Here is a 22,647-nt window from a genome sequence, read left to right as displayed (position 1 = left end):
AGAGAGAGAGAGAGAGACTGTGTGTGTATGAGGGAGAGATGCTGTGCATGTGTGTGGAAGGGAGAGACTGTGTATGTGTGTGTGACAGAGAGAGACTGTGTGGGAGGAAGAGTGTGTGTGTGTGTTTTATAGGATGACTCCCACATGCACACCGCACCATACACATGCATCCACAACCCCCTCACACTGCCATACATGCAGACCCCCACACCCACACCTCCTCACACCCCAGCCACCCTTCCCCACAGACATCCCCCCACAAACCCCCACATGCTCCCTCACCCCATACACCCACACCTTTCTCCCCCACAGACATGCCCACACACTCACAGCCCCCCACAAACCTATACCCACTCCCAATGCCCCCCAGCCCTAGTATACAAGCATAAGACTTCATTTTAAGCTATTGTGCAATCACCCCTATGTACTCTACACAAACTCAAGAAAAAATACTTTTTGAAATCAAACTAATGAATGTTGTAGATGCTTAATTTTTAGAATTTGGTATTTTTCTGGTTCTGAAATGTCAAAACCCCTTGCTGAAAGGAGTATGTGCAAGGGCAAGGGGAGGGACTTCTGGTGGCAAAGGTTGGGGGTTAGGAGGCAGGACTTCCAGTCACAAGATGGAGACCAGGGGGCAGGGCACTTGTCAAGGGGTGGGGCTACCAATGCAGCCCTTGACAGCTTGCCAAAACCCCGTAAGCAGCCCTCCACCCAAAATAATTACCCACTGCTGAGCTAAGAGCTGAGACTCCCTAAGCTCAAGGTTTGAAACAGATCAGTCTGAAACAGTGGTGGTTGGAGAAGTGAAGACCTCTAGTGGCAGCAGCCAGATCAGCAATCCTAAGCATCACCTGCTAACAGTGCTCCTCAGCATGAGTGGCTACAACTCTGGTGTGGGTCTCCCTATGCAGCACTTGCTACTTTTTCTGGTATAGGTGGCAAGAGTCCCCAAAGCACAGCAGTAACCCCTGGCAGTAAGCAGCAACAGGGCCTCTGGTGCAGGTCTTCTTATACACTTGCTACTTTGCCTGGGATAGGTAGTAAAACCCCCAAAGCATAGACCTGAATGAAAGTCCCTTCCCAACTGACTGAACTAAGTGGGTTGGTTTGCTGGTGACTGTGATCTTTTTTGAGCTATAGTTAAGGGTTAATAGTTATGTTTTTCCTTAAGTTTTATGCTTGCTCCCCTTTTTCCTTATAATAACATTCCTTAAAATAACCTGTTTAACATTTGCTTGCAAGTGGCAAAGTTTGTTCATGTTAAAACACCCAGTTAAAATTTATTTTCCCAGATTTATGGGTGGGGGGCTTAAGCTAAATTTGAGAAGTGGTATAAAACACCTAAAGTTGGGTCTGCCTTTGTTACTGTCATCCAGTGCCTGTCCTATACAAGCTGATAGGATGCAAAACCCCTCCACTGTTAACCTTGCTTCATCCAGGGTTTAAGATGATGAGATTTAGCTCACCTGCATTTGCAGGATTGTGTAGGTATATGAGATAGGTGGTAACAGTTGATGCCTGGTGTAACAGGGTGGTGTGTTCCTTTAAGAAAGAGCAGTCAGCCCAGCTGCAGGGCATTTCAATAAGCAGGAAGTGTTCTGCTAGGAGCTTTTAAAATCTCAGAAGAGGGAGAAGTAGCAAATTGTGAGCACAACTGCTTGCTACAAGAAGGCTGTTGCACAAGGGGCCAGAGGCAAAGGGCTCACCTTCTAGTGCTGAGACAGGGCAGAAGGGTTTGGTTTTATTTTTTTGTTGCTTAAAGACTGTGGGTTTTTTGGGAGTACTGGCTGAGGCGCGCCTCCAGGAGCAAAGTCTGCCAACCGAAGCAAGAAAGCTAGGTGACCTGCTTACATGTGGTTAAAGCAGCTAAAATATACTTTTGTCCATACCTAGACTGTCTTTTGTATATTTATATTCATCTCTCTTTTAACAATCCTGCAGATGAATGAAGTAGTGGAACCTGGAATTAAGATGGGTCAAACTCACCAAGCAACGGAAAAGTTACCACATTACAAAAATGTAAATGTCAGGAGTGGAATGGGAACTTCTAGATAAAACACTTTTCCCCAGAAAATGCTGATTTGTAGCAACTGAAACTTCTTTTTAGGACAATACTCAGGTCTGTGCAAGATTCTCAGGATGGAGTTTCAAATATGTTTCAAATATGTTATTTATAGTCATCTGCTATTAGGGACAGAACCTGAATATCCCAGGATCCTGCTGCCCACAGTCATGTGACCATCCATTTTTTGGGTAACTGTACTCTGAGTCTGTGTGACTTCAGGGAGACTTTATTGAGAACATAAAATTAACTAACCAAAAAGGGCACACGTAAGTGCTCTTCTTATTGGACGCCTCTGTTTGCTGCTTGTGTATAAAGAAGAAGCAGGGGAACATATCTTCTATTAATTTAAAACAAATGAAAATATCATTTGAATACAGATTTTATTAAGAAAATTATAAATGTATACATATTACTGAAGGACATTATATAGATATAAAATATTTTTATCTTCAAAATATTATATGAAAGCAATAGTTTAAAAAGTACAATGTATATAACACCTCCATACAGCTGCCTTTCAGGAAAAAAACTTTTTTTCACATTATCTGGGAAGAGATTTTTTTTCTTTAACAGAAACATAAAATACAGTATTTACCACATTACAACAACACTGAGTTTTCAATGAGTAGAAATGGAAGAGACACATAGCCTTTCTATTGTGACAACATATACCTCCTTCTTTGGGTGTCATTGAAGCTTTGTACTTACAAACAAGGTTGTTATGTAATTGGATTGTTTGAAGAAAAAGCTTATTTTGGTAATAAGTGCTCATAAGTATCTGGTTACTGTAAATAACATATATCAATAAAAAGATTTTGGAGAAGAGGGATTGTTAGAGTTTGCAACAAGGCAAAAGAGCAAAATGGAATTATACAGAACTTCATTCAAACATATACATTCATCTTGTAATACAGCCTTCATTGCCAAAGACCAACAAGCTCAAACACCACACTTGTTAGCAACATATTGAAAATTTACCCTTCATTCTTCCTCAAGCAGAATTCAAATAATGTCAAAAGCTATTACAATTATAAAATGAATATAAACATGGATTATGGTACAGTGATAAAGACCATATTTTCTTTCCTTCTTATTTTTTTTTTTTATATGGAAGCCTATGACTGTAATTTAAAATATCCACGTGTAAGGATTTCACATCTACAGAAAATGCACTTTTTGTGTCATTTCAATGTTTGGTCCCCTTCCTCTTCACATTGAAGTATGGCCACTGCCTTAATCTTGTATTCTACTGTTTCCTTTCCCTGAATTTCTCGTTGGTCACCTGTTAAATGCATAAAGCAAAGCATACCACAAATCCTTCTTTGTGGACTGGGTTCATGTAACTGATGTGTCATATCTTGCTAAGAATGAAACAAGACATGGGAACACAGAAACACACACGGGATGGACCCCCCCCCCACCAGTCATCAACTTCAGTCTTAAAGGACTACGAAATGAAGCACAATTTAAATAATAGTGCAAGAAGCTTTACATTTTATGGCAATTATTTTTCTAGTGTAAATAGTGTCTCTGTCACTTGATTCCTGATCAATGTTCCTGATGCAGATAGAAGTAGGCAAACAACAAGTCCTCTGTTCAGATAGGTACTGGCTGAGATTAAATGTTGGTCTATAGTGAGGTCCCAACTCTGCACCTGACATTGCAAACTCCTAAGTTACTAAGAAAACAATCGGCTCCACCATATCCACTCAAGCAGGCAGGTTCTTTGGGTAGATGTGGTATCTTTTATCAGACCAACTAAATAAAAGATATCACATCTACTCAACGAACCTTGCCTGCCTATGTCCTTAGACCAACAGGGCTACAACCGGCAACTCTGCACCATATCCACTCTGCATTCAGGTCAGCAGAGATACTGGCTTAGTCAACTCTTACTGTAGGGCGAGGGTGGAGGGAACCAGGCCACCTGTGAATATCCCCATTCATTTCAACAGCATTAGTTATGCAAGTAACAAGGATTTGCAAAAGTAAGTGCTGCAGGATCTGGTCCATACTGAAAGACAGTCAAGTAATAGTGCAGGCAGATATTCAATAGTCAAGAAAGAAATGACCTGCAAGATACCCCAGTGAATCTCTGGTTGTGGACTGTTACTCTTTTCCCCTGCCAAACATCTACTTCCTTATCTAGTGTGGAGACTGCTCCAAGTGAGGCATGTCCTTCTACCCGTGTGACCTGCACTAGCCTTGCCTAGTCATGCCAATAGCTGAAACTCTGAGGGTGACCCAGACCATAGCAAACACTGTTCCTTGTAGGGGTGCCCCAAAGAAGGATTTGGCTGGGATATTCAGGAAAATCCAGGCAATGGCACCATTTCAGCACTTCTACCAGGGTCCCCAAGGGGGATCACAACCAGCCACCACCGCAGATTCTGAGTGCACTGCCCAGTCCAGCCCACAATGAGCATAACAAATGAGTTGTAATACCTTCAGCCCTCATCCTGCAGATGGATCTGGTGCAGAAAGATAACCTTCCCCTCCTCCATACCCTCCCCTCAACCACTGCTTCCCCAAGTGGGGCTCCAGGCAGTCATTTATTTGTACCTCTAGTTCCAGTTGCAGAATCAGGGCCTTAAGCACCACACAAGAAATACATGTTATGTTTAGTGCAAAGCTAACATGGTCTAAGGAGGGAGGCAGCATGGGTAAAGTTAAACTCAGTGTTCTCTGTCTTATGTTATGTCACAAGGCTCCTCACACTGTGAGCTGTTTAAAGAAACAGAACTGCTGTTTTGCCTTCCGTGAGGATCCCTTTTAAAGGAACACTGGTGATTTTAATAGCATCTCTTAATCCCAAACCACCTTAGCCACTCCTGAAATTTATAACATAGATTTCTAGTTCTGACTCAAAAGCCTATTTCATTCTAAATGGACCCCAATAAAGGTTTAGAAGAAGTGTGTGAGGAGTCCACTTTCCAGCTTGTGAGAAAGACAGATTAAAATTGTGTGCTAAAACAGGCATTCCTATACACCCTCCCCAGAGTAATTCTTGCCTCTAAAAATGTTGCATTCATTTCCAGGCAAATCAATGACAATTACAGATGCTTGTACAAAGAAAGCATCTGGACCTGAGATAAAATAAGCAACACAGAAAATGAGTTATTTAATGGATATCTTGGTCCCATGAGTTCTTCCTGCCTTTCCACAAATAACAGGATCATGTTATTTAATGGTGCACAAGACAAAAAGGGGTGGAGCAGGGGTGACAATCATGTTCTTAATTTTTGGGCAGAGCTTCTAATTAATTTCTGCTTAAAAGCCAATGGGATAACATGGCCGTAACAGAAGCAACATCTTTTTTCAGGAAAAACAATACTTAACTGGCCGTGTTGACTAAAGTAGAAAATAAAGCAGTCTAGAGTTGGACAGACTGTTTTTGGCACTGAAGTTACCTGCAACAGAGGACTGCAGAGCAAAACAACTCTTGCCCTTGCACAGAATACAGGCTCATGTATAGTACATTCCTTCTGAAGAAATCTTCCCCAATACATAGATGCAACATTGGACATTTTTTACAGCACGCACACATACAAGTATTTTGCTAAACACTGCATTCACAAGACGTGTTTTTCCCATTCCTCAATGTACAGTAATCAAAAGATTGCAGGGCCTCTGAGATGCTATTTCCTTATGCTTTATATTTTATACACTTTTGTAAATGGTTATAGAGGTGCAAATCAGGGAAGAAATAACAGGCTTCGTAAAGGGTTGCAAGAGGTGGTGTTTCTCTGCCCTGGGTGATGCCCTTGTGCAAATGAAGCTCTAGATCAGTGTTTCCAAACTTTTCCTCAGCATGACCCCATTTATGGCCCCATTTCCTCAGCATGACCTCTCACTCCCAACCCACAGTCCCCTACCCCTGTGAGCCCATCTGCTGATGTTGTGACCCCATTTGGAGTCATGACTCACAGTTAGGGAACCGTGGCTCTAGATACTAGATCATACCATCAGCAAACAGGCATCTCCCCACCTGTGAATAGTGAATGCTTGACTGAATGTGCACTCAGAAGAAATCCATCTCTGCTGTGCAAATATAGGCAATAATGTTCCTCTCCTGTACCCTTTTCTCTAATGTAGGCCTGGAAAACAGTCTGGCATATGGAAACAGGAAAGCCCATTTCTTTTTATGTTAAGTCATTGGGAACATAGGAACAGTCAGACTAGATCAGACTTGTGTTCTGTCTCTGGCAGGGATCAGCATCAGCCACTTCAGTAGATGGTTGTAAGACATAAAAGAGCAAATCTACTCCCATCTGGGGTTCATCCTGATCTCTAACATTAGAGAAAGACTGTAGTGCAGAAACTTAAGCATAAGGCTTTAACACCTTCCAAAATGGTGGTCATCAATATAAGCCTGGATGCTTTTCATACACATGTCCAGTCCACTTAAGAATCTTCCTGTGGTCTTGGCTGAAATGACTTCTTGTGGCACTGATTCCTGCAGTATACTTATATAATCTGAGTGCACTTCACACCTCATGACCTGCTAGGTAAAATCTCCTGGAAGTTGGCATGAACCAGAAGAGACTGCTAATTAGTGCAGGGCCTCTATTATCAAAGACAGAAACAGTCATGTAGGGTTAGTCTAAATTCATATTTGCCACCAGTGCTTTATGATAAACAAAACTGTATAAAAAGTTCTCTCTTAAAAACAAACATATCTTACTACATAAAATAGTACTGGGAAAGCAAGCCAATTCGTGCAAAAAAAGCGCCTTTGGAAATGCATGGAGCCTTGCCTTTGTGCTGCATGATAACAGTGAAATGTATTCATTCCCTAATACTGGTTATCTGTTCTCTGGTCCTACAGTAAGAAATCCTGCAGACGGCTTACAATGCTTGCCTCTTACATCTTGAACCTCCTGTTGATGAAGAACAGAGTGAAATACTATTAAGGTTTATTTCGGAGGAAAAGATCTTCATTATCAATTCTACTCAAATAAGGGTTGTGAATAATCTGTGTCAAGACTGTAAACCAAAGGCAATTCTTTTGCAAACCCTCCAACCACTATTTGCAAAACTGTTCCATGATGTCCTCCAAAAGGAGCTGCTGGGACCCTGAAGGGGGAGTCCAGCAGCAGTGGTTATTTTGGTAGTTGATGCCAATCACAATTAGTAAGGTGTTCAGAGATAATGCAGGCTAAGCAGCTAGTACCCGTGAGCAGGGAGATGCAGTGAAGAAAAAATGGGGAAAGGAAGGAAAAGATGGGCTAAAATCCAATTTTAATTGTGTAGCTGGCACCAAGATCCCTCAGAAGTCCTCTTGGCCCACCCAGTGAGCAGTAGCCTCAAACAGTCACCTGACTGCAACAGTTTTGCTAAACATTAATTAAAATATTCTCTGCAAAAAGACACAAGATCTTAGGCCCAATATTCCACTCTCTTTAGAACTGAAAATCCCAGGTCCATACATGCATCAAAGTGGGAGAGTAAAATTTTCGCCTCTATATCTTGATCATAAAGTCATGATCCAGTTTCCATTTTATCATGGAAAACACAGTTCTCTTCCAGTTTTAGCTTATTTCAGCCTAATCTACTAGTTCCAACAAAACAAGTGACATTTTCTTAATAGGCCAACTGTTAGCCAAAGTAAATATCTACATTGCCACACCCACCAGTGTTTTTGCCATTGAAATTATCAATGGAAAAATCCAGAGATGTGACTTGTTACTTAACTCTGCCACCTTTTCTTATCACATGGACAGAGCATAAAGCATATGACTGGGGCCAGAAGTTGCTGAATCTTTATCCTGGCTTTAACTATGGCTCCTTGTGAGGTTCACTTGTCCATGCTTGTGCCTCAGTATCCCCATCTAGAAAACAGGAGGATAGTACCCAACTTCAAAAGGATATTATGCAAATGAAGCAGTTAATAGCTGGAAGGTACTCTATAAATACAAAGCACGATGCTATTATTTGCCTCTCTGAAGTATTTTAAGTACAATACAAACTCTACAGAGCACTTTAAAAGCTTTATATTTTTTTAAGAACAAAGATGAAATGTGCTATTTCATGTAACTGTACACAGTGCAAATTAGGAAATCCCAGTCATGTGAATGTTACCTGGGGTTTCACATGGGATTGCTGTTATTTCACTGACAAATGGCCCATATTTTTAGGATGTGCCACTGCACAAAGTTGGCTCTCCATTTAACAGTGTGGAATCCCCAGACCCTCTTGCCCATTAAGATAAAACACAGCATGCTCTGCACTTTCTTACCACTAACAGGGTGGGTCTACATGAGCTATTTACTGCACAAGTAACTAATTAACTGTGCAGTAAATGTCTCAGCATCTACATGTACGCCCCTATTAGGGCTCAGGAAACTAATAAATTCTGGAGCAAGGTAGTACTTGTAAATAGGCTCCCTGGGTCATGAGTGCTCTAATATTAGATCTGCAGGGCCACAGTTCATCCTTGATGTAATGGCACTTAATACCGTTATTCTAGTTTTACACTGGTGTAAATGCAATCAGATCACAATTCCTTGACTCTCGGCCTATAGCATGTACCAGTCCTGAGTACCTCACTGTAGTTAATGCATTTATCTTCAAAAATCCTTCTGAACTAGGAAAGTGTTCTTAGTCCTATTTTACTGGTAAGAAACTGAAGCACAGGGACTTGCCCAAGATCAAATAGGAAGTCAGTGACAGGTTAGCGCGTCAGCCATAGGTCTCCCTAATCATAGATTAATGTCCTAACTACTAAACCATCTTTGCTTCCTAAAGTGTAAACACACTTGCATGGGCCTAATAGGGCATGTTACTGCTGCTGTTTATTTTTTATAAGGGTCAAGATGCTGACCAAATTAAAATTAAGGAGTTTTTAAGAGCATTTCAAATAGATTCAGCAGGGAACCAAGGCAGGGAGGTCAATCATTTGATTTTGCATTCACTGCTTCTATTGAAGTGAAAGGGAGTTATGGGTCCTTCAATAGAAATTCTAAGCACTCTGCACCTTGAAAAAATGGGCCTTGTGTGACACAAATACAGGAAGGGCTCAGTGGAACATGGGAGGATATTCACTGCAGTGGACTGTACACAGTTATTATTTACAGATAAGGGTAATCAGAAAGAAAAAGCTGCCACTAATTGATTTAAAGGATTAAAAATAACACAGAAATCCTTTGCTTCTATTACAACTGACCATTCAAAGACAAATTACCTTTCCCTTCCAGCAGTCTACTCAGGGTGAGTCCTTTTCTGTTTGTTTTTTTTTAAATCATCTTTGCCAGATCCATCAGCTTTCTTGCCTGTGCCAAGACTGACAGCTGAGTTTAATGAGTTCCAACATCTCAGGCTTAAATAGGCTTTGGATTTTGGTCTACACTAACTTGACAATGGACAAATGAGGAACAGGCTCTGATCTCTATTTATTCTTACATCTGCCCCTTTCTGGAAGGCTTAATTTTGTAAATCTTTACTTGACTAAGGAGGAAAGTGAAGGATTGTCAGGACTGATCTTGTAAGTTATTACTAGGACTATTTGAAAGTGAAATATGATTTGTTACCAGCTTCATGAAAGGAATAAATTGCTCCGTGTCTATAACAGTGGCTATGGATTGAATGATGATGTCTGCAATGGTTATGTCACAATTTTTTAAAGAAACTTAGGGGATCTGGACTCCCACTTCCCAATTGTTTTAATATATTTTACTGATTGCACCTAACTGTGGGCACATCTACACAAGTTGCTTATTGCGCATTAGCCTAATAACACTGCACAGTAGCATGTCACAGCAAAAACCATGCCAATAGCCTACTGAGCAATGTTATTAGGCTAATGTGCAGTAAGTGCCATTACATAACCATGCACATTTAGTTAGTTCTTTATTAAAGAAGTACTAAGCTATATGTGTAGTATCTAAGGCATATTAATGAACGTGTAGAAGCACTCTGTGTGTGTTCCATGAGGGTACAATTAATATAAAGCCACAATAAAGGTAAGCAGAATGAGTGAGCAAAAAGCTTTTCTACTGAAAACCATCTTCGATTTTACAATCAAAGCAATAATTCCAATACTGTAATTTAAAAACTTTGTCTTCCCAACACCTACAATATTATACGATAAAAATACCTAAGCATCAACAAAGAATAAGAAACATTGACATCTGGATTTAATTTAAGCAATTTACCAAAAAAAAATAAAAAATAAATTCCCACATACAATAGGGTTTTTGTAGCATAAAACAATTAGTCACTTTTATTGCTAGTGCATATAGTGTAATGTCACATTTCATACAATTCCAGTACAAGTGAAAAAATATATGGCTGCTTGAAACTGATAGGCTAAATTAACATTCATAGATCTATATATATTTATTTTACAAACTGTTAGTAGTTTATAGATATATCAATTTTAAACTACCAACATTCATATGGCTCCATTTCAAATGTATGAATTATTTGATGAACTATAAATATATTCTGAAATATGTTTAACTGACGACATCAATGCTGTTCACTAAAATATATCAAACACATGCCCCATGAAAATTTTATAGATAGCCCTGATTGTCTTTGGAGCACAGAAGTGTCATTGGTGCTAGCCATGATTGTAGGATTAGAGGACATACATATACACTTGTTCTCTTCTTGTTTAACAGAATTTGGACCAGTTTCTCATCTGTAGCCTGGTATAAATCTACTGAATTCTGTGGAGTTACTTCTGGATTAAAACAGAGTAGTTAAGATCAGAATCTGACCTGGGGTCAGATTCAAGGCCATCCGACTTCAAAGGAGATGACCTCAATCTTTACTTGTGTAAATTAAAGAAGAATGGGAACCAGCTGGATTGTGCACTTACTTAAGACGAGTAAGATGAAAGCCAATGACCAAATTCTGCAGATTCAACAAGACTCCTAAGCCTGTTCCTCGTTTCACATGTGCAAGTAGCCCCACTGACTTTGGCTGAGCTATCCATGTGCCTATACAAGCCACGGTGCTTCAGTACTTTGTTTAACTGGGACTCTTAATACAGTCAAAATTCCGTTGGGTTCAATAAAAAACAGCAATTTGTAAAGGGGACCACATGCTGCTCTTAGTAACACCATCTTAATCCAGAAGCTTTCCAGTGTAATCAACTGAGATTCATACCAGAGGGATGAGATTCCAGCTCAATGAAAACAGGATAGAGCGCTGGCAGCAGAGGAAGGCACAGAGCATCAGATGAGAGGGGAAAAGCTGGCCCAGTTGGAATTGCTATCAATTTGCTTTCTGGGTTTCTTTCTATCCTTTCTCTCTCCCCTCCCCATGGCACTGAAGGACCCTATCTGTCTCTCTCTGGTGGAATCTGCCTCCATTTCCAACCAGGAAAGACTTCTATCTCTGGCTCATAAAGACAACTTGGAATGCACCAACCAACCTGCATCACATTTTATTCTCCTCCTGGGGGTTATACTTCTGCCTCCCCCCATCCTTACTCAAGGGCTTTTTCCCCTCTGCAAATAACTGGATTGCAGCCCTCCTTTAGCAGACACTGGGACAAAATCTGGCATGGTTACTGAGGAACAGAAAGTTGTTAAGCTAGGTTGTGGTGGATTCTGCAAGCATAAATGGCCTTGCTGCTCTGAATGCTGCTGCTGGATTTTCATGGGGCTGGGCCCTCTCCAAGCAAGGAGCTCTTTTCCCCATTCCCTGAATCCATCCCCCATCTGAGGAAGGCTGAAAACTCCTTTGGCACAAAAATGACTGATATTCTCAGCTCTGGGCTTACTAACCACAACAGTCAATTCAATTTACTCAGAAAGGGAATCATATTTGACTACTGTGAGGGGAAAAAAGGCCTATAATTTGCCAGATGCATTTGAATTTCCTCTGGCAGGGTGGGAGAAGGTTTATTCATAGCAATGTACCTTGTCTTGGCAGATATTAAATAGGACTTTGAAATGACCAGAAGAGGGATGCTTTTGCCTACTAACTCCCATGCACACTCAGCTGCCTGTGCAGACAGACTCACACTGTAAAGTGGATAAGGAGCTGCAATGATACTGAAATAAGAGAGATGTTGAAGTAATGATGGATCACGTTGGGCATGCAGATAGGGGTCATAAAGGCAGCAATTTCCTTGGGAGAACTGGTCTTTTAAAAGGGTGATTTAGGGAAGTCCAAATCAGACTCATTAGGACATCTCTTGCCCTTATACTGGCAAATCTCTCTTAGTAGAAAATACAAAAAATGCTACAAAACACTGTTATAATACATACTAGGAAAATTCTAAACCCATCTTGACAGCAACGCCTGATTCCACTGAATACTTTGTCCACATAGTTAAAACCAGCCCTTAAAGTTCTACCCTTTAATAACATGGGATGTGTTAGCTAAGTCCTTTTTTTTTCATCTTACTTGTTTAAAGCTTTCTCCAGATATTCCTGAATCCACTTTAACTTGGGATCAACGCACACTTGCTTGCCAGTGTTCTTCAGCCTTGCACTGCCAAGGGAAGAGAAGAGTTGCAGTATGAATGCAAGGGATAACATTCTACAGCAGGGGGGTACTTGAGAAGTGGCTAGGGGGTACGTGCAGGCAGACAGGGATGGAGCGCTGCCACCCACCACCCTGCGACCAGATGCAGGGAGGGTAAGGGGAGCTTGCATGCCATACCCACCACCCCGTGCTGCAGCTGCTCCGCATCTGGCTGCACATCCCTCCCCTCCTTCCTGCCGCCTGTGTCCAGCCACTGCGGGTACACTGACTAAAGAAGGTTGAGAGCCCCTGTTCTACAGAATGCCTCTTGAACCAAATTCTGCTGCGAATGTTGTTAATGTCTAGCAGGATTTAGCTCCTCATCTGCCTTTGGCTCATTGGCTTTTACTGTGCTGTATGAATGAACACATAAATTCACTCTACATTTTATAACTAGCATCTGAGTTGCTATCAGCTATGGGCATATGGGAACTGTATTTTACTTCAAAATAAATGACAAACACATGCAGTTTAAGCAAGAGGTATGGTAGGTAACGAGCATCACTGAATGCATTTACACGAGACGCTCTGAATGCAATAGACTAATTCTACTGCGCATTAGTACAGCAGGCAAAAATCCATGCTAATGCACAGTACATTTAGTCTGCTGAACATTAACATTACAAGCAGACTATTAATTTGCACCAATGCGCAGCAACGTTGATTAAACTTAATGCACTGTAATTACAGCACATTCATGAATGTGTAAATGCAGCCAGTGAACCTTGACTCTTGCTCAAACTGGATTTTCATACAATTTTACAACAAAAGCAGAACCGGACCTTCTGGAGGTTCTGGTCATAAATTTCAGGATCCAAGACAGAGAATGATCTAGTAGTACTGCCACATCAGAAAACAACTTTTTTCATATGTTTTTTTAGTCAGCATTTGAAATAGGATTACCAGAAATCTCTTGAGAAAGATTGTCCTCATGAAATTTCTGATCTGGATTTGCAGATTCAGGTGGTTTTTAGACTTTAAATACAGATGAGGACCTATATTTCTGCACACTTATCTGATCAAACTCTATCTCCCAGCCTTTAAAAACCAAGCAATATCACCTACCCATCTCAGCTTGACTCTTAGGTTAAATGGGATGTGTCAGGTAGAAACAAGATATACAGTACCTCGTGCGTTTCATCTAAAGTTCAGTGTGCCACGGCTCTAATCCTTTAGGTACTGAGTACTTCCTAAGAGTGCTAAGGAGCTTCACCTCAGGCCAAATATAATGGGAACTGGCATTAGCTGCTCTGCAGTGCCATTGAGACACAAATGCTCAGCATCTTGCAAAATCAAGTCCTTCTTGCATAAATCAATTAAGCAAACAAAAGAAGTAAGACACCTAAAATGCTGCTAATTCTGAAGTCTACTCATGTCCTTGTCATAAATGTGAACAACTAAGGAATTGATCCTGCAGTCTTTACATAAATAACATTCCAAGAGGATCTAATCCATGTGTTTTACAGTAATGTAAATCTAGAATACCTCCACTGAACTCAGTGAAGTGATACTAGTGTTAAGTGAAGGCAAATCAGGCATTTTCTTACATAGGAACAGAGCACAGAGATGGAATCAGACTTAAAGCACTTACAAACATTCTCTGTATATAGATTAGGGCCAACAGGCTTTAATGGGAATCTTTCTTCAAAACTTCAGGACTGGCCCATAAACTCCTAATATGGGATTCTGATTAGATTCTTCAATCCAAAAACTGATGGATTTAAAGTGAGTAATCTGAATATTTATATAAATCAAACATGCTTGTAGCATGCACTCACTGAATTCAATGCCCCAATAAATTCTGCTAAAATGGGATTTTCTATGTTAGAATTTATTTTTAAAAGGTTTTTAAGAAGTGTCATATCCTGTATGTAGATGTGCCCTGGGTTCTAGCACATTTCAAGTTCAGGCTCTACTTCAGAAACATCTCTTGATTTAAGTAATAAAACATGAAAAAACAATGGCGTATCTGTTTTGTATATACTAACAAACTACAAACAATGGCCAGGCCAAAATGCAGGTTTTTTCCACTTCAAATATTTCACAGTCATATTCACCTCTTACTACACTCCCATGTTCATCAAGAGAAAAAATGTATATTGCATCAAATCTAAAATACCTTTTTCTTGAAACTACTACAGATAAATCCAAATCCCAACAAAGTTTTTACAATGAGACTCTTGTGAGGAGTAATAGGCAGCTCCAGAAGTACATAAATTCATGTATGCACACTATTTTTTCCAAAGGAAATTAGGAGACTTGTCTACTTCTACATCTTACCTAGGCAAACACACTTGTTTTTTTGCCACTTTCACAAAAAGCAAATTATTCCTTAGCTTGGACTAATTTTTTCTCCCCTGTACTGCACAACAATGAAATGTGAGGCCTCTGCAGGAAAATATACAAGATTTATATACACTGGATTCTTTTAAGTAAATACATACATACTGTATATTTTTCAACTGAAAAAGCAATTGTATTCACAAAACGTGTCCTTGACAAAACATTTGCATTTTTGAGGATAGTCACTAGAGCACAAGGTGTTTTGCATGCAAAAATATGCCAAGCAACAAGGGATAGGGCTGGGGGTGGGAGGCAGTTTGTTTGCTTTTTTTAAGCTGTTACACTTTAAAGGGCCAAACATAGCTCTGGATCAGTGAAGGTCCATGTAGAAGAATCTGTGTGGAACTGATTTGGAAGTTGTTGAGATTCTCCATCTCATGCAGGGGGCAGTAGAAGCTAATTGTACTTAGGTCTGGTTGCAAAATTATTTCCCTGCTGTAAAATGTCAGTAAAAATAAATTTAACTAGTTTTCTTCTAAATCTGCCTTTCTAATTTTGAGGATTTCATTCAGAAAAACAATGTATATTTGATTTTCTGCAAATCCCTCCTAAATGTCAAGGAAATTAACACTTTAAAGAAAACGTATTAATTCATCAGAAATTATTTTCCAATGAGAAAATTTGTCTGGAAATTTCTAACTAGCTCACCTTGTAAATACAAGCATAGATGGTACCCGACACAGAGATAACATAGAACACCTTAGCTTCCTATATTAACTTCATGAGTAGAGAGAGACAGTCAGCCAAGTTTGTCTTAAGTCAGGCAAAAGTCTTGGCAGGGTTACACCTTTAGAAATCAAGGAGACTTTGACAAAGTAGGCTGTCACCTACAGAAGCTTAAGCCTCTCTGAAGTAGTTAGTCTCTGAGGGTGCATTTAGATGAGCGCATACATGTGGTTTGTGGCACAGCAGACCCATCTGCAGCACCACAAACTGCACATCGCACATGCAGGTGTTCACCGTGCTGCTTATTAAATCTGGCGTCAAAAAACCCCACACCAGAAAAAAGCAGGGCAGTGCACATGGCAACAGGGTGCACTGCCCAAAACTGGACCCTGGCCAGCCAGAGCTTTGGTTGCCAACCAGGCTCCACATGTCTGGATCACCACTGCTGGAGCCCCAGGAGGCCCCCAGGATTCCAGGTAAGGCTGCTAGGGCCAGCCCCGGAGAGGCCAGCCCAGGGGTGTTCCCCAGGGACAACTAGCACCACCGCTGCTAGCTGTCCCCTGGGAATGCACGTTCCCACTGGTGGGGATGCACCCTAAGTTGCTACCATGCCCTGTCTTCTGCCATATTCACCCCACTTACCATTTAAAGTTAGGCAATGTGTTTAAAAATGTTCTGAGACTTACACAATCTGAAGCGAACAGTTGGGTGTGCTCAGGATTTTGAGGTGCTTAATGTTGGCTCTGGCCACGTTGCTCTCGTAGAATCGACAGGGACATCGGTAAGTCAGGCTGACAGGTTTCTCTGTGGGATACAGCCAGACAGAAGATACACATTACCTGTACTATCCGCTGCAGAGTATTGCCATGCAGCATGAGGCCACCTCTTGGGTCTCTCCAAAATATAAAAAAAACCATGTATGTAAAGAAAGACATAGAAAAGCTCTGTTTGTCAACAGCTCCCTGTAACAGCTCTTTCTCCTGTTCCCATGGCATCCTTTAAATCCCACTGCTTGTGATTTTAGAAGACAAAGACAAGTGTGAGAAATTGTAGCCTGAGAAATGGAGAAGAGATTAGAAGAAGTCTCTCTTCATTGTCCAGAAAGCTTTCTAGTAATTAGACAAGATAACAGCTAAAAGAGTGGAGCGCTTGTCCTCAGTGTTATTCTTGCCAAATTATTCTGACCTGAGGCCAAATGAGGAGAGAAAAGAAAGCCATGAATTCCAAGGAGGCCAGAACAAAACAAACAGCCCTGCTCAGGTGCAAGCGCTTCCCTGCTACAGTGTCTTAAGGAGCTTTCCCAGGGTCCAGTGGCTAGACCTTTACTTGCTTTGGTGAGCCCTTACTCTCAGAGGGATGGGACATGTGAGAAGCTGCCTCCCAGTGGTAGTCAGAGCTGCAGGATCTCAGCACTTTTAATGAGCAGATCTGGAACCCTTTAGACTACCTGCATCTGAGATAACAATAGTACTTTATAACACTCTGGGTCAGTCTGTGAATTCTCCACAGAAACTTCTGGAGGGCCCCATTTTGGTACTATCATAATCAATGGCCAGCCTGCAGCCCGCTTCAGTAAGAGCAGACAAGCTCAGAGCCTCCAAGGAATGCACATGCGGAGCTGAGGGGAGCAGCTTACTTTCATTCCAGCATCTGACCCTGGACTCCTTCCTCAGGGCTGGACTCTCATGACTGTTTGGAAGGACTGTCTTACCAGGACTCCTGCATGTATACAGCTGAAAATCCAACCTTGTCTAGAAACTTCAAAGTCCTGTATTTACTGTGAGAGCCAGAGGCTCTTTAACTTGCCAGGAGTTGCCTTGAGACTCACAAATTTCTAACTGTTTCCTGTTGGGCAGTTTTTCAGTCTCTAATTGTGAAGTCTTGGAGGGCAGCTTGTTTATAAAGATGGACCCAAGCATGGAGTTTGGATTAAGAAATGAGGTCAGATCCAAATTCCCTTAAACTCTACAGTAGTTTTGGACCCAGTTTAGCTACACAGCAGAGCTCACAATATCCAAACAGAGCGGGCCTCAAAGGCAGATGCACTCTCAAGAGCAGAAAAGGGCTGTGTGGCTCCTAAAACTGCTGAGGTCAGAAACGATTCACCTTTTATAACTGCACCTGATCTTCACATACAAAAACCCTGGGCGCCAACAGATGCTTATCTGTAGCTACTATCAAACATACCCTGGAGCTTAGTGGTAAGCAACAAACCCTTTTCCAAGAAGGAAACGGCAGGAAAATGCTTGTCACAAACAACTTTTATAGCAAATTATTTATGAAACATATTCTGATCTCAATTGCAGGAGTGAAAATGCAGAGAAACAGCATTAACTTCAGTAGAATTCAACAAGTTTTAGATAGGTGATCAAATCTAGGCTGGTGTATAAAGAATGTGGAGGATTCCTTTGGTTAGCATTTTTCTCCTAAAGGGAACCTGAATGTTGTCACAGACTAAAACCTAATAACTCATTATATAAATATAAACAAATAGATGAAAGAGAGAGACACTATACAAGGATATCTATGGCCTTTGCAACTTTAGAGAGCAAATATATTTAAATAAGTTTTATCCTAAACAACACACAATTGGTGTAGTCTTAAACCCACTTATTTTTGCACTTTGTATCTAAATCCAGTTGGCGCGATTAATACTCAACTAATAGAGATGATCTAAAGATGAAATCTTGCTCCTTTTGTAGCCAGTGGGAGTTTTACCATTAACCTCAATAGTTCCATAAATTCCCACTCCATTCCAAATTCTTCCCTTTTCCAAGAGAATATATACAATACGTAGGGAGGGAGATAATCTTGCACCTTCCAACAACAATGGCTGTTCCCTTTGTAAACAAGGAGGAAAATGCAAGTCCCAGAAACCATCTAGGTTTTTGAGTGAAAAACACAAGAGGGTACAAAGCATTTGCAACTGGTCAGTCCAAGTCAGGGGACCTCTCTCCTGTAGCTGCCCAACTAGTGCTCTGGCATACTTAGCCAGCACACACATCCTTCTCAGTTCTGACTGCCACCCACCAGGCCTGCCTTCAATGACACAAAAGGTATACTTTTAACTTCTGTAAAACTCAAGTGGTGACAAGGCACTAGTTCTACTGAGGGCTGGATGGGGGAAGCAGCCCTTGGGGCAAGAAAATTAATGCTGCGCTTATGCAGATATTAGCTATCCCACTGTAAAGCTAAAAAGAACCATGCACTTTTAGCTCAAATATGTCAAAAATCGACCAGAGCCAACTGGGCACATCAAGTCAGCACAATTAAGGCACATCAGCTTCTATAACCAGTAACACGCAAGACACTGATGCAGACAGCATCACACCCAGCTGCCTTTGACTCCCAGGACTGAATGACAAGTTAGGCATTTACTGCTGAGCTGGGGGGGGGGGTGCTTAACCATTGACCATCACAGCCTAGTTGCCATTGCAGGGGTAACTATTACTATCCTGCTGTGGAAGAAAGGACCTCACACAATTTACTGACTGGTCAATATGTGAGGTTGGCACTATCAAGAGCTGAGAACCTATCTTACCTTGCAGGAAAACTACCTTATCTTGTCTCCATGAGTTTTTACAACTCAGAATAGGTTGACAAGAGAAAACCACTGCCTAGGAAAAATAGCAACAACCCAAACAACTGCAGGGTGGCTCCTTTCTCTGAATGCAGCCAGTTTAGTTAGGCACACACAGTTTGGATTTCTCTACACGGAGGAGTTCATTGGATAAGGTGTGAATTTCAAGTGCACTGGCTAATGTGCACCAACAACAGCGAGTGGTAGGAGCAAGGCTTTTGTGCAAGTTGGCAGATCCCACTTGCAAATAGTCAACTTGCATTTTGTATAAACTGAGCACGTCTAAGCAGGGAGACTGACAGCAGCAAAGCAGAATAGCTGATGTCCCGCAAATGTATACTTATTAACTTCCCTGTGCAGACCAGCTGTTAAATCTTGGTTGTTATATTACTGCACCCCCCCACCCCACCCCCACGCTACATTTGGATTTAAAGTGGTTCCCCGGTCTACTTTAACCCTCTTCCAAAGTGAGGTAAGAAAATCCACTTATACCGGAGCAGGCAAATCCAGGCGGGAAGTTATGCCCATAAACTCGAGACTGCTTGCAGTGCCGGGAGCCTCGCGCCGGGGCTGCGGAAACCGGCGGAAGAAGGGGCTGGGAGGTATGCGGGGCCAGGCATCCCGGCTCTCACCGCCGGAGGAGCCGCTGAGACGCCTGCATCACCCCGGGGACCCTCCTCGCTGCGGCTCGGGACCTCCCGGCTTCGATGTCGGCACAAGGCCCGGCAGGAGCAGCTGTCCCCGGGGTCTTTGTCGGGCGCAGCTTTGCAGCCAGGAACAAGCCTGTGGGGCTGCGCCCTTTGGGGACGGGGTTTCCTTTGCAGAAAGGCTGGTGTCTACACAGGCTCCGCACCACCTTGGGGCTCCCCCCAGCCGTCCTGGCCGGGGGCAGACTCGCACGAGCCCCGGGACACAGCCCCCGCCCCCCGGGTGCTGCTAGGGCTGCAGCGCTTCCCATTCACGCCTCTGAAGTCCAGCTCCCCAGGTCCTGAGCTTGAATGGAGGAGAAGCCTCCCCGGCGAAGCGGAGGAGCGAGGGAAGCCCGTGCACCGCCGCAGGCAGCGCGGGCAGAGTCGGGCCCGTCGCGGACCCTCGGGCGGGTGAGGGGTGCAGTCAGTCCAGGGCCGGCCCTTTCCCCGGACTTCAGCCCCAGCGGGAGTGGATGCCGCGGAGCGAGGAAGGGGTATTTGCTCGTATTTCCCGTCCTGGTGAGACCGTGCGATCCCCGCGTTACCCCCGGCCGGACCTGAGAGCTGGGGCAGGGAGGCGCTGGCGGCTGAGGAAAGCTTGGCCCATCCACGCCGCTGGGAGCTCGTCTAAACCTAAAGGTGAGCCCGATTTGTCGTTACAAGTCTCTCGCTCACGGCAGCGCTGTCACCACTCGCCCCTGCCGAGCTCTGCACGTCCCTGGTGCCCGGCGCCCATCCAGGGAAGAAGGGTTTGTCCGGTGGCCTTCACTTTCCTGCTTCGCGTTGAGCTCCGCAGCAGAGACCGGCGTCCCGGACCCGCCTGTCTGCGAGGCGCTTCCCTTCGTCCTCCGTGCGGGGCCCGGGGGCGCCCCTTGGCCGCGGGATCCCGCCCGCCCGCACGTGCGTGCTTGTTCCCCGCCGGGAGGGGCCATTTCTGGGAGGGATTGTTACCGCGGGAAAAATGTCCCGCGAAATCGTGAGTGGCGCTTGGATGCAATCAGCCGCCTAAACACATGGGGGTTAGAGCCTGTCCTTCCTCGGCCGGGCTGGAAGGAGACATCCAGGTTTCAGTCCGTTGCCGAAGTTACCGGCCGCCCTGTCCTGTGCACGGCCAGGGATCTCTTCAGTGGAAACAAAAAGCCGCGGGGCTCCGCGGCAGGCGAGGGGTGCGAGAAGCACCCGCGCGGGCGGGGCCGGGGAGCGGCCGATGCCCAGCAGAAAGCCGCCGGAGCAGCCCGCACGCCCGGGGGCGGCCCCTTTCTCCGCACCTGGCCCGGGCAGACGCGGGGCTGTGGGAGCGGAGCGGACACAGCGCCCGGGGCCGGGCGCCGGCGGACACGCACCCGCACCCGCACGGCCGCCGCACACACGCCACGCGGGGCAAGCCCCAGCCGGGGGGAAACGGCCTTCCGCGGACACGGGCCAGCCCGTGCACTGCGGGCAGCGACACCGGACCTCGGGGACCCCGCTGGGGGCCCTCGTGCCGCTGCTGCCGAGCCCCCCGGCTCCTCCCGCTGCTTGCCGAGGCGCTGGCCCAGGGACAAGCGTGCCGGCGCAGCGCGGGCGGTGTCGGGACAGCGGGTGCAGGCGGGACTCATTGCAAACGCACCCCTTCCACCCAGAGCCGTCCCGTGAACCCGCACCAGCGGCCCGGCTCCCCCGGCAGCTCGCTGCTCCGCGCGGTGCGCTCGGCTGTACGGAACGGGGCGAGCGGGAGGCGGAGGGGCGGGGACGACGCTTGAGTCTGAAGACGTGGAAAGCGCTGGGAAGTCTGGAGCCCCCCACCCTCCAGTTGTTTGCACTGCAGGAACTTGCAGCGAGGCCAAAGCCCCAGCCTGTCCCTGGGAAGCCTGACCGGGGGGTCGCCGCAGCCTCCCTTGCCTGGCCCCTCGTCTGAACCTAGACCCTGCGGGAACTTGCCGCGCGCGGCCCGGGGGTGACCCCGGCCCGGCGGGACCAGAGGGATGAGGAGGTCGCGGGGGGAGACGATGGCTCCGGCAGGTTCGCTTCTGTGGCGCTCTCCGGAGCTGAGCTTTCCCGGCCCCGAAATCCCGAGGGGGCGGCAATGCCGAGGGGGAGAAGCGGCTGTGCAGAGCAGCCCGCCGCGGCCCGCACTTACCGTCGGAGACTGAGACGGCCGCCAGGATCAAAGTCACGAGCGCCAGAGCCTTCACGTCCATGCTGGGCGGGCGGCGGGCGGCGCGGGCAGAGGCTGGGGCTGGAGCCTGGGGCAGCTGCGGCCGAGCTGTGCGGAGCCGCCGCCTCCTCCTCCCTCTATAGCGGGGCCGGGGCCGGGTGCCGGGCGGGGCGGGGCCGGGGGAGTAGCCGCCGTGCGTTACTGGCCTCGGCAGGCTGTTATATCCCGCCTCTGCTGGTAGTGCTGGACATCAACCAAAGAGCGAGGCTGCTGCTCGGCAGCCGGCACGGACCAAGGCACAGCTCGGCTCTGGGGCACGGAGACTATCCCTCAGGTGGCAGGCCCGCGCCCCCGGCTGGCCCCGGCTCGGCGCCGGGGTTAAGCCCTGGCCCCGTGAGGGGCTGCGGCCGCACTAGCAGGGAAGGTGGAGGGGGGGCGCTGGCACCTCTTCTCGGGCGGGTGCCCGGCACCACCTGCCAGGTGAGCCTGTGTCCCAGACAGGACCACGGGATCCTAGAAGGGCGGGAGGGGACATGTGCAGATGGCCTAGTCCAACTCCCTGGGGAAGCACGTCGGCTGCTCTTGGGGTGGGGGGAGACCTCCCCCCCCATACACGCATTGATCCTGATCCCCCTCCGCTCTGGAGGGGATGAGCCTGAACTTGGTTATTTACTCCCAGTTC

General features: G+C 45.1%; 1 protein-coding gene across 1 annotated transcript; it reads right to left on the bottom strand.

The window, feature by feature from the left end:
• Positions 1-2,431: 2,431 nt before the first annotated feature.
• Positions 2,432-22,091, bottom strand: CXCL12 (C-X-C motif chemokine ligand 12). The gene is made up of 4 exons (XM_019555770.1): positions 21,948-22,091; positions 16,246-16,363; positions 12,431-12,517; positions 2,432-6,948 (listed from the first exon to the last, which is right to left on the bottom strand). Exons 1-4 carry the CDS (start codon positions 22,006-22,008, stop codon positions 6,933-6,935), a joined length of 282 nt encoding a protein of 93 aa, XP_019411315.1. The 5' UTR covers positions 22,009-22,091; the 3' UTR covers positions 2,432-6,932.
• Between the last annotated feature and the right edge of the window lie 556 nt (positions 22,092-22,647).

This window comes from Crocodylus porosus, unplaced genomic scaffold (assembly GCF_001723895.1).
Source record: "Crocodylus porosus isolate Cpor-Errol unplaced genomic scaffold, CroPor_comp1, whole genome shotgun sequence".
In the NCBI taxonomy this organism is placed as follows: Eukaryota; Metazoa; Chordata; order Crocodylia; family Crocodylidae; genus Crocodylus; species Crocodylus porosus.
The sequence above is the reverse complement of the archived record's forward strand: the minus strand, read 5'-3'. Positions and strand labels throughout refer to the sequence as shown.